The 12,251-nt window shown below is 37.8% G+C and overlaps 1 protein-coding gene across 1 annotated transcript in view; it reads left to right on the plus strand.

The window, feature by feature from the left end:
- Positions 1-12,251, plus strand: part of LOC139981395 (phosphatidylinositol 4,5-bisphosphate 5-phosphatase A-like) — a 30,954-nt gene that overhangs the window by 2,599 nt on the left and 16,104 nt on the right. The window contains exons 2-6 of the mRNA XM_071993759.1: positions 640-859; positions 2,365-2,481; positions 4,031-4,206; positions 6,304-6,525; positions 10,888-11,056. Coding sequence (XP_071849860.1) covers positions 640-859; positions 2,365-2,481; positions 4,031-4,206; positions 6,304-6,525; positions 10,888-11,056 — 904 coding nt within the window. The remainder of the gene's footprint in view (positions 1-639; positions 860-2,364; positions 2,482-4,030; positions 4,207-6,303; positions 6,526-10,887; positions 11,057-12,251) is intronic.

Below are 12,251 nucleotides of genomic sequence, written 5' to 3' on the forward strand. Positions count from 1 at the left end.
GACGTAGGCCTACCTACTCATGAAAGTTTCAGTACTAGTAAAAGACATTCCATTGGTAAGAAAATAAATATCATTGGGTTGAAAACATTGCATATTCCTTTGTAACAAGCAATTGTGGTATAACATGCAGCCTTGCAGTACAAATGCTCAGTCAATGTTACAACTGAAAAAACTTTAGATTCTTTATTAGTGTACTGTATGTATGTATAGCGTAGTACTAGGCCTACATACAGTTGTAATGTATACATAGTACAGTTGGAAATTATGTGAACTCAGGGTATGGGTTATGAAGGGGTACATGGGGGGACTGAATGAAATTAGCAAACAGACCTCTTTTTGGACCGTCCCCGTTACTAGTATATTGTATTGAAATTTAGTTAACAATTTGCCTGGAAACTGGCTAGATACATGTTTTCTATGTCATGGCTTAATTATTACCAAACTTTGTTGTTTTACTGACAAATAGTAGAAATTCAGATATTTCTTAAAAAAGAGCCCGTGTTTGATAATTTTGGTGCAATATAGATATGCATATATTTATGTAAGTGTTATTTGCAAGTTTGCTTACTGTATGAACAAGTCTAAGTTGAAATACCTTTGAACAGTAATATTTCCTGTTGTTTCATACACTACTTGCAGGATCGCCATGTTCACATGGAACGTGGCAACTTTAGATCCGCCAGAGAATGATATCCTCAAGGATCTAGTTTGGATCCACACCAAAGACTCTCCAGATATGTACATAGTATCCCTTCAAGAAGTCAGTAGTAAACCCCATGAGGTCCTTCAGAGTTCAATTTGGGAGGACCCTTGGACAACTGCCATCTCTAACCTGGTTTGCAACAGGGGATATGTACTGGTGAGTGTTACCATATACAGTTTTTAGTTTGCTAGATTGGAAAAGTCTATACAACATTACAGCCCAGTAGTAGCCATCTGAAACTAAAATATTTACCACCCATGGTACAGTAGATTGCCATTACTTCCCTATCTTATCTTCCCCACCAGCCCCTATTCCTTCATCTAACACCCGCCCCTCCACCTTCCACCCCTCTACTCTACAGTGTACTACATAGAATCATCAACATTGTAAATCAACTTCATGCAAAAGGCTGCTGTAGATATTGTTTGTTCAGTATATATGTTTGCTTAAGAGGCAAAGGAAAAATAAATGGTTCCTGGGTGAAGGGTTTGAACTCTACATGTACAGATTTTGATGTGCAAAGTCAAACAGTACCTAATACCAAACATACCTTCTAATACATTTGGTAATATTGGCCCAATGCTAGCATTTCAATGCAAGTTTATATTTCTGTTCAAGTATTTGCCTTCCTGGCGATATCATTATTGATGGTGTATTTTGACAGTATTCGACTGAGATGGCACTATACAATAAACTACTAAACTGAAGAGACTTGTAATGCCTCTGAGATAAACTTGCTGGTAGCGTTACCTATATAAATCTGTGCACAGTATATACAGTATACATGTGTATGTATTTACTCCACTGAAAATTGTATATGATGATGCCATGTAGAGTCGCAAACTTGTGCACCTGTGAGGTTGTGACAAATGTCTTAATACATGTTTCACAGTATCTCTCTTCACTAAAGCTCTTTATAATGGTAAGATGACTGTTTGCCGACTGTTTGCAGATAGACAGTTTCTCAACTAATTTTGGTTACTTGCCATAGGCTGGCAATTAACCTATGTGTGTGTCTGTGTGTGTCATGGCCTATCTCAAGATAGGTAATCATATTTGGCATGTGGCTTCCCATCATTAGTTCAAGAATCCTATGGTTTTGGGTCAAGGTCATTTGGGGTCACCAGGTTCAAAACTTGAAATCCTTGTAAACATGATATCTCCAGATGGGAAACTTTATTGGCTGCCATATATGATGACTCAATATTGCACAATTCCTTAAATTAAGCTATTCAGTTTGTTGCACACAGGAAATGGGTTCTGTGATATCAACATTTAATACAAGATATTACAGACTTAGCTAAATTTCATCACATCATTACATTACAGGATACTGCTTTGTTACTTTCTCAGCTGAAGTTCATCTCGTACCAAAATTGCTGGACATTATCTGTATAGTTTGATAAAAACCACATTCTAGCGTTATGGGTAATGGCAATACATGGCAACTTGATGTGTTATGGAAGTATGATGGCATCAAAGATGAACTGGTGTGATCAGGCAAATGTTTTTTTGGTTTTTACGTAAGTTAAAATGAAAACCAAATTTTCTGGAGGCAACACTTATAATGACCTTTAAAATTGTATCCCTGTGTGATGTAACTACTGTCCTGTTTCATCATCTTGTTGTGTCTGATATCATTTTGTGTTTGTATATTTCAGGCATCTTCATGCAAATTACAAGGACTAGTGATTCTATGCTACGCCAAAATGATGCAGTTGCCATTCTTTCACGACATACACACAGATTTTACGAGAACAGGACTTGGAGGAATTTGGGTAGGTTATATTGCGTTTTCCCCCCGGATAACTTAAATACAATTCTACCTAACTGTCAACCTTTGAAAGAAATAGAGTTATGAGTCTAATGCCTAACCACTCCAGAATAATGCTGTAGTTCTAAGGTGAAATTAACAACAAAAATAGTTTATATATATATTTAATATCATAGTCACTGCTTTTAGCATCAATTGATAATCTGTATTTTCTGTATACTGTAGCAACTGACATTATAACTCTAACAATGCCATTTAGGCACAAAATTGTTATCATACTTTGTCACTAATTAGACTTGTCAACATGATACCTGATCCCCGGTACCTTCTTTTTATATGTTGCTGCATAAGTCAGCAGATAATCCTCTTCATTTTGGTGTGCACAAGTTCATGAATATTACCATGTATGGTTTACCACACTATGAATATGTTTAGACATCGGAACCACTAAACATTTTCGTATTCTGGTTCATTTATGTTACAAAAAAACCTCCTCTTTGTGTTAATTACCGAATCATATTTGGTTTCCAAAAAGGGAAAACTATGGAGTCAATCTTACCGACCTTGCAAAATTGTAAGGGGGGACCCTTGCAAAGTCGGCAATGTCAATTACGCGGATACCAAAGTCGGTAATTACTATTATGTCCAACAGGACAGCATACTGAAACATACTCAAAGCCGAAGCCAAGGTGACTTAATGATGTCACACATTAGGAGTCTATGCATGCTAAGTTCTTCAATACCGCCTCTATTACCTTTTTGGGTAAACATTTCATACTGTAGTTTTGATGATGATTTTCATGAAAGGCAATTAAGGCAATTCTATTTCCAAAGCCTAGAGCCAAACAGAGTTTCTCATGTCAACAGGAAGTACATAGTCCAGTCTGTATGCCTTTTCATTGTGTTTTTCATTTTCAATTGGCTAGCATGAATGAGAACAATATAAAGGCTAGGCAGTACGTGTATATATTCAATGGATTTCCTGTCTGCTCTACATGTAACTGCGTAATGTTACAGTGTACATACAACTTTACATGGTGACGTGTAACATTGCAGGATGTTTTATCATTATTTTCAATGGGGTGGGGGATGTGTCGGGGTAGGGGTTGGGGGAGGGGTTGGGGGAGGGGTTGGGGAAGTGTGGGAGTGGAGAATAATTCTCATTATCATTAAACACTCGTAACTAGTTCTGCTCTACATTTGTTTTATTAAAGTGAAAGAATTATATAAAGTTTTAATGTTTCCTTCTTGAAATTTACATTTAAATGATCATTGCTAATATCTGTGAGAGACGTTGATCATTATAAACAGAAACAAAAACGAGACAGTCAAGAGAATTTCATTCGGCTACAGTTTGAGCAGATTAGCACACAAAAGATCAAAAACAATACAATGTTGTATCCACAGAGAAAACCTGCATTCTTGCAGTAAAATTGCAACTTGCACTTATCGCTATTCACCACCTGCGTAGAATTTTGCAAGACGTACAAACTATGCAACACTACTTGTTTAAAACAACGTAACCCTTCATGATGTAACCTTCTTGTTTCCAGGGCAACAAGGGTGCGGTGTCAGTCCGTTTGGATTGCTACGGCAGGAGTTTCTGTTTCGTTGCTGTCCATATGGCTCCCTTCCCTCACCAATGGGAACAAAGAGACAAAGAATATTACCAAATCGTTGCCAGTCAGTCTTATCCGTTAGAATACACTCCACATATTTTATATCATGAGTAAGTTGTAACCACTATTCTCTATTAGTTCTTTATATAGATGGGTCTGTCAAAGAGATGAAATCGCTGTCTTTGCTACTTGGACAGCGTTTAGTACCGATCAGGCGCCACACTAGGTGTTCAGTATTAAATAGCTTCTGAACCCCAACTCATTTACATTAGACCTGGTGACTGGTACCAGACCCAGCGCTCGCAATTGGCGAACAGGAAAATGAGATACCTCTGTATCGGGAGAAAATGAGGCGAATCCATAAGCCATGTGACATGCAGAGCTGCTATTAATATTTACTAAGTTGTGTCAACTGATGCACCGAACAAACTAAAGTGAGAGGATACAATGATAAATGCAACATGCCGATTCAATTGTGAATAAATTAGCATAATGTAGGACACTAGAAGACAGCCAAAAGTAACTGTTAAATTACAAATAGTGACTTAAGATAATATAAGATTATAAAATGACGATAAAGGATTAGGGTAGAGGGGGAGGTTAAAGGGGAGGGTAAAGGGTTAGGGTAGAGGGGGAGGATAAAGGGTTAGGGTAGAGGGGGAGGGTAAAGGGGAGGGTGAGGAGAGGGTAAAGAGGTAGGGTAGAGGGGGAGGCTAAAGGGGTAGGGTAGAGGGGGGAGGCTAAAGGGGGAATGGGAGGGCCCACAATAAGTTGAACTACATGGCAAATTGGCTATTATGATTCTTGGGAGAGTTGGCTCAGCAAAAAGATGGAATTATTAGTTATTGAACTGAGACTATCGGTAATGTATACATTCATCTAGAGCTATAGATGAAGAGAGCCAAGGGAACAGTCCTCAGAATGATCAATTTCATAAACCACCAACCATGGTTTGAATGATCAGTTTCAACAGTCACGCCAAAAAGAAAGCAATCACAAAAGATACTAAATTCTATGAAATGACAATTTAAACATTCTTACTCTCTATTCAGATCACTTGTTCCAAAAAAAAAAATTCTCCAATTTTTTATTAATTTCCTCCATGAAAGTAAAAGAGTGGGTTTATTTTTCTTGAAAACCCCTCACTCCTGCTTTAAACTGAGATGTGTGACTGAGCTTTTTTTAGCTCATGTCACATCTTGACAGTCTTGATACTGACAGCTACAATGCAGTCATATCATTCGTATGGGTAAAGGACTCACAATATGGTAATAACGGTGCCGTCAGAAGTGTTCTTCACAACAGGTGAGAAGTCTTTCACACGTCTGTTTGAAGAGCTTAAAGCAGGGTTGTCCAACCTTTTGCAGAGGAGGGCCACATGGAATGATTATGATGAAGGATGGGGCCGCATGAACCCTACGCTCGATATTTTGCCCGAAGCCCAAGGCAACAAAATGTGAGCACTGCGCGCGGAGCGCACTGATTTATTTTCCTTCCTGATAAAACAGATGAATAAAGTCCAGCCGCCCCCCCCCCCTCTCACTAACTGACCTGTATGCAGTTTTTGGGACCCAGAAGGTTCGAATGATTGATTATATAGCTTCAAATTGTTATCAATAAATCTGCTCACTAAAATTTCGCACCGTAGAGCATCTCTGGCGGGCCGGACGCAACCCTGCGGCGGGCCGGACTGTGGCCCGCAGGCCCTAGGTTGGACAACCCTGGCTTAAAGGAAAGGGTCGTCTTGGGACTGAACAGTTGACGCATCATCTTGAGAATTTTCTGCATGATGTTGGACGTCAATATTTCCGTCCATTGAGAATCGAAATAAATATATCTATGAACCGTTAACATTGTGTATCATTTTATTACATTTGTAATAAAAAATGGTGTGATTTCGTTAACAATAATAAAGGTGATCTGATACTACTTCTGTTGTTGGCCTTTTCGGTGATACTTATCAATCCAAAGAGGGAGACCGAATTCTTGAAAAAGTCAAATTCAGTGTTCATTTTCATTTTTTTGGTTGAATGTAGGGTTAAATAACAGTTCAAATTTTGCGATTCTTTAAAAGCAAATTAACCATTGATTATTTTTCTTATTATTATCGTATGTGATCTCACTCCAAAGGTGCGTTTCTTCCTCAAAACTTAAAAAGAAAGTGCCACGGTTTGGGTAAAAATGATCCAAACTTCATCTTCTTGCAGCTACATCTTCTGGCTGGGAGATCTCAATTATAGATTTGAGGATTTAACAGCCGAAGTAGTGAAATTCCTCAGTTCCCCAAAAAAACTTCATGTGCTTCGAGAAAAGGATCAACTCTTGTTGACAATCAGAGGGAAGAGGGCGTTTGACCAATTTCAAGAGGGTGCTCTAAGCTTCGTGCCCACTTACAAGTATGATCTTGGGCAGAACACCTTCGATAGCAGGTAAGATGTTTCACTGATCCAGTCAAATTCTTTCTTCCATGTTCTTATACAATTCTCTGATATCTATATTTATAAACCATTATCTCAATGTTGAGTTTGAAGAATGCAAGTTTATCAAGCTAAACTTCAGTACATGGCAACATAGCCAGCATCTGGATTGTTGATCCTTAGTTTATACCAAAATTTCCCATGGATACTTTTTGTTTCTTTTGTTAATTGATGTCATTGTTTTCTAAACAATTGTATCGTAAAAAACCATACAAAGAAACTACTCAACAATCTGTGAGAGGACCTCCCTGACATTGTCTTTTATAATGTTGTTCCAGTCATTTTTAAGAGAAAGGAAACAACATTTTCCCAAAACTAAAGATATGCTATCTCATGTTACGAAGGCAAAGTCTAATAAAAAGTTTCATTTTTTTTTCTCGTAAGGGATACATGGTTCCCCAAAAAGATGGTATAATCTTTGAATACTTCACAAAATATGATGGAATTTTCTTATCAATCGTGATAATTATGAATTAACATTGAAGATGATATTGTTTTCCTTATTTATTAAGGAAAAGCAGAATTAGATTAGAATGTTATCATGATGTAACCAGCCAAGTAGTGTTTATTCTTTCTACAGTAGTTACTATTGATTTTGAACAACTATTCTCCAGAATTGCAAAAGCCACTTTATTTCTTCCTTGGAGTGTCTTGTCATTCTTTCAACTTCCTTGTACAATTTCAACATAACTTTCACCTACTGTTCACTCTCCCCAAACTATTTTTATACTTTTGTTTATATAAGGCAATTAATTTGTACTCAGACGATTGAATGCAACTTTTCAAGTATGACAGTTTGACATCCTGGTTCATTTGTAAAAGGCCTGGAATCATGTTTCAAATCAGGATTCTCTTTCATTTTGTGATCAGGATGTTGCTTCTTTCCCAGGCATCAATTTGAAAAAGAGGATATTAGCTGCAATGTTTCTCCATACAGTGAATCAAATTTACATTCTACAACCCCTTTCTATCCATTGGTTTTGTTATTGGCTCTGATTGGCCGATATTGCACCATGTGACCATGCCTGACTATCAGTTTTCCAATAACATCTAGTAACCTTCATTGCATGCACAAATCCCTCCATCATGTTTGGAGAGATTAGAGATAGTCTATGGTTGGTAGGCAACATGGTGCATTGTCACTTTCAACTGAGAAAGCTCACATGTAGGCTATAAAATATACTGAAAGTCAATGCACTGATCTTCTATTGAATGGGGCCCCAGTCCCCCCATTGAAATATATGGAGGGGCGGAAGTATCATTCCGCCCCCCCGGTCAGAAAACCCCTTTTTCATTTCCAAATGAGAAAAAAATCTCATTTAGAGCACCAAATTGCATCTAAGGCCAGGTGAAAATGCAAAATTATTTACAAAATGGAGTGGGTGTTGAAGTGTGCTATATTGCACCAAATTGCATCTGAGGCCACCTGGAAATGCAAAAAATTCCAAAGGGGAGGGGGACACCCCCTCCAGCCATCAGTCTTCAGCCCCCCCACTCAAAAGTACCTTCCAACGCCACTGGAATGGATAATTCTTTTTTGCAGTTTTGAGCCAATTTGGATAATTGCTACGGAAGCAGAATCCCTCTCCAGACTACAGTTTTTCTAATAAAAAGAACAAATTGTCTTTCGGCTGCATTTGAGTTATGAATCTGATTTGTCAAAAATGGACTTTGAGTCCATATTTTGAAAGCTAAACATGTTTCTTGCAGCTAGCAATGTCTCTTATATTAATCTGATATAGTCAGAACAAAGCATATATGTAGCCTGCATCATTCATGATGATATAGTTTTAGTCTTTGTTTTCCTTTGGAAGGCCTAACGTTAGGTTCTAGTTGAACAACCCATTGATCCAACGAGCACCTTCTCCAAGTAAAGTGGAGTATCACAAATGAACACTTCAACAGGAATTTGAGAACCTACAGTATCCAGCAATAAGCTTGTTGGCTTTAATGTATTTTGAAGGAGCTAGATCCTTGTCACTAACTAGTATTGAGTTCTGACTCTTCTAGCTGAACATCTGTCTCCTCATGAGATGCCATGGTGTGATTTTTAATTACCATCTGGTAAAGGATACTTCTACATAACATGGTACACCCTTGTGTTTCGGGTAGAACATATAGGTCACATGACTAGCGGCTTATCAGATTAGTAGGGACTGTGTTCTTTTAAGCTATTGTAGCTGACTGAGGTTCTGAGTGAAGAGGTTTAGAAATAAGCTCCTTTTTGGAGGAGAAATAGATCTCAGCTTAGAGACTCTCATCTTTGATGAAAATGTTTACTGACCCATGCAATCATGACTATTTCAAACTGAAGAAGATTTTACATGTATTTAAAAATATAACAGTCAGCTGATGATAAAGTAAACTCCTCCTCGTCCTCTATTTATAAAAAGACTATCACAGAGAATATTTAATCTTCAAAGAAATTGAGATTTCAGGAAAAAGATTGTGGACTTCTTTGGTGCTTTGTCTGTGGTTTAAGTCTGTAGGATGTGATAGAAGTGCATTGGAGTAGACATCATGTCAGAGAGCCTAACTACCCAGATTAGATCAGTCATACCTGTAAGTTATAAAGATTGTTATAGTGTTGTATTCATAAACACCACCAAAATCAACATGATTGTCAGACTTGTCATTGATTACATTAGAGTTCAGAGATCAAGCCTTGAATCAGACATAACACTTCAAAAACTTTCTGCTCTATATATCTCCACCTTTAAGATAAGTTCTTCTCTTTGGAGAAATATTAATCACCATAGTTTTATGGATATACCTTGCGAATGGAATAATCCCAAATGACAAATTAATGACCAGTGACATGTAACCTACAGCATCTCTTATGGTTAAGTATGTTGTACCTCATATATTCTATCATGTACCATTATTATGGTTTAAAAGATTTGCATTGGTTTGGAATCAATTTGTTATGTGAGCATTAATTTAAAAAACAAAAGAAACAATTGAAATATTATATGGTACAAGAAGCGGTATGAAGGAGAAGTTTTCAGACTCATATGGATGGTGGGAGGGGGTGGTGGATGGTGGGAGGGGGGGAGTGGGAGAGATGAAAGGTAAATACTTTGTTATTCATAAAGAGGACCACAACAAATAGAGTAACCATGAAGATTCTATAAGGTATTTCCATGTTGTCAGTGACTGGGTAATAACAATGACTGTGTGACTATCGATCAACTATTGGTGCATATAGCATGTAATGTCACTATAGACAGCCTTTAATAGTTGCTGCTAAAAGCAAATCTGCGATTCATCATGATACTTAGCTTTCTCTGCTTTAATGGTATCATCACCATCTAAAGCAGGGTTTCCCTTACTTTATCCCCCTCACGAACACCCTGTTGATGTCAGAGTTGTCCACGAACCCCCAACTTTTCGAGACACGATCTGAGTCATTATTATACTATAATACGCATAACAGTGCTTCGTAAAAGATCAAGTTCATAGAGTTTGTCGATAGGTACGACTTTTTGTACATTACTAAATTATATGAAAAGGTAGTTTTGACTTTCAGAAATGTCTCACGAACCACCTAGGATGGACTCACGCACCCCGGGGGGTTCATGCACCCCAGTTAGTGAACCCCTGATCTAAAGTATTTTGAGGGAATAAATTAGAAAGTTCAATAAACTCAATCTTATCACAGGACTCAATCACAAAGAGAAAGAAATTGCAAATAACGAGGAAAAAATTACTAAATAAATAAATAGCAATAATAATAAGGAAAGGACTTCTCCTTAGATAAGAATTGCCAAATAAGTACTGTGAGGGAAAAGTAAGAGACATGTTAATTTAGAGAATGTTACATTGAAAATGTTTTTTTTCACTTTATAATTTGTGTGTGAGGTCACCCTAGCTGCATTGCTAGAAGTGTTCTTAGTCTTGTCAACAATGTAAAATATAATAATGTAGGGTATCATGAATTACTTGTAGTCACTCTGAGAGTGTAACTCTGAGACTGGAAAACCTGACAACTTACAAAAGGCAAATTAATATTTTGTTGCCAATCAAATTTTCCTGTCATGATCTCCAGTATCGTATTATGCTGATGACAAACACTTGTACCTCTATATCAGCTGCCTATTTTGGTCCATTGCCTGCTGTTATATCTGTGTAAATGGGCTCTTTTGCACTGTTATTCTGCTCAAAACTTCACTTCATGTCCTGAAACCGATGAGAATTAAAGATATAAAACATAATTTGTCCTTCCTTGATAATAAGTATATTTTTAATCACTTCTGACATAAAATGATATGTTAATATCTTACAATTATTGTTCTCCCTTTCTTCCTAATATAGTCCCAAACAAAGAGTCCCAGCATGGACTGATAGGATATTGTGGAGAGAGAATAAGGTGCAACAATCCCAGGATGGCACATTACTTAAACTGGAACAATTGACGTATACCTCACACAGCGATGTACCTTGGAGTGATCACAAGCCAGTTTGGTCAGATTTTTTGGTGAAAGTAAGACTTGTCAAAATCCTCATAGAGTGAAGAAGCTAATAATTATATGACTTCAGGGCAAAGTTTAAGTAGCTGTCTGGTTGCCCGGGACAACCAAATTTCTGTTTGTAAGATCCACTTCAGATTGGATTTTAATTAAATCATAATAATAGTAAAATACATAAATTTTATATAGCGCCAAACATGCTATGAAATAATTCTTGTGGCGCTTAACAATAGTGACAACATATACGTTTTAGTGAAAAGATACGTCTTGAAAACCGATTGGAAACCATTCACAGTCTTGCACATTTTAACATGTCCTGGAAGTGCCTGTGCGTAATCTTTACAGTCTTGCTAAAATATGGCGGTGAACTTCCAATCATGTACGCTTCCAAAACCACTCCGACTTACACTTGCGTAGTTTTGCTGTCTGAAGGTCCTCACTAAACCCTGGGGAGTTGGGTCGACATGATATTCTGATTGATACAGCCAGCGCATCATAAGACATCAGTTGAAATCGAGAGCGTAAAGCCATGTTAAATTCATCGACCGGAACATTAAAAGCGAGGGGGTTAGATCTCCTTCTTCACCAGAGGAATACGTGGGATTGCAAGTCGACACATCAGTCTAGATTGGTCAGACGGTAGGTCATGAAGAACCTCAATGTGCTGTACCAAAGCATCATAAGAACGAGCAATTACCAAGAAGAGCTTATGACCTTTACTGTGAGTTGGTCCAGTGACATGCTGCTCCAGATTTTTGGAGTCAAGCAGCTCGAGGAAGAACCGGGCATCATTAAATGTTATATTATAGACTTGGAAGTTGAAAATCCCCTGCTATAATCAGTCGTCCAGTGGTCAAAGTCAGGGACCCTAGAAAAGATTTGAATTCAGTCATGAAAGAACTGGTTGTTAGTTTATTAGTGGAGGAAGGTGGAGGGCGATACAGATTCAACAAGGGCAACAGCTCTGACGAGCACATCATAGACAGATCCATCAGTTCAAATAACGAAAAATGTGGCGTTTTGTTGATTTCGGTTTGAACGTATCACGAACGATCACTGCAATGCCACCAGTAGTTCTAGATGTGCGGGGATTAGAGAATACCTGCAGCATGGCAGAAATATTGCCAATCACACATTTATCTGAGTCAGATCCGCACAACCATGTTTCAGTCATTGCCATTACATCACAGGAAAGGTCAGTGACCACAT

This window comes from Apostichopus japonicus, chromosome 15, assembly GCF_037975245.1.
Source record: "Apostichopus japonicus isolate 1M-3 chromosome 15, ASM3797524v1, whole genome shotgun sequence".
In the NCBI taxonomy this organism is placed as follows: Eukaryota; Metazoa; Echinodermata; class Holothuroidea; order Aspidochirotida; family Stichopodidae; genus Apostichopus; species Apostichopus japonicus.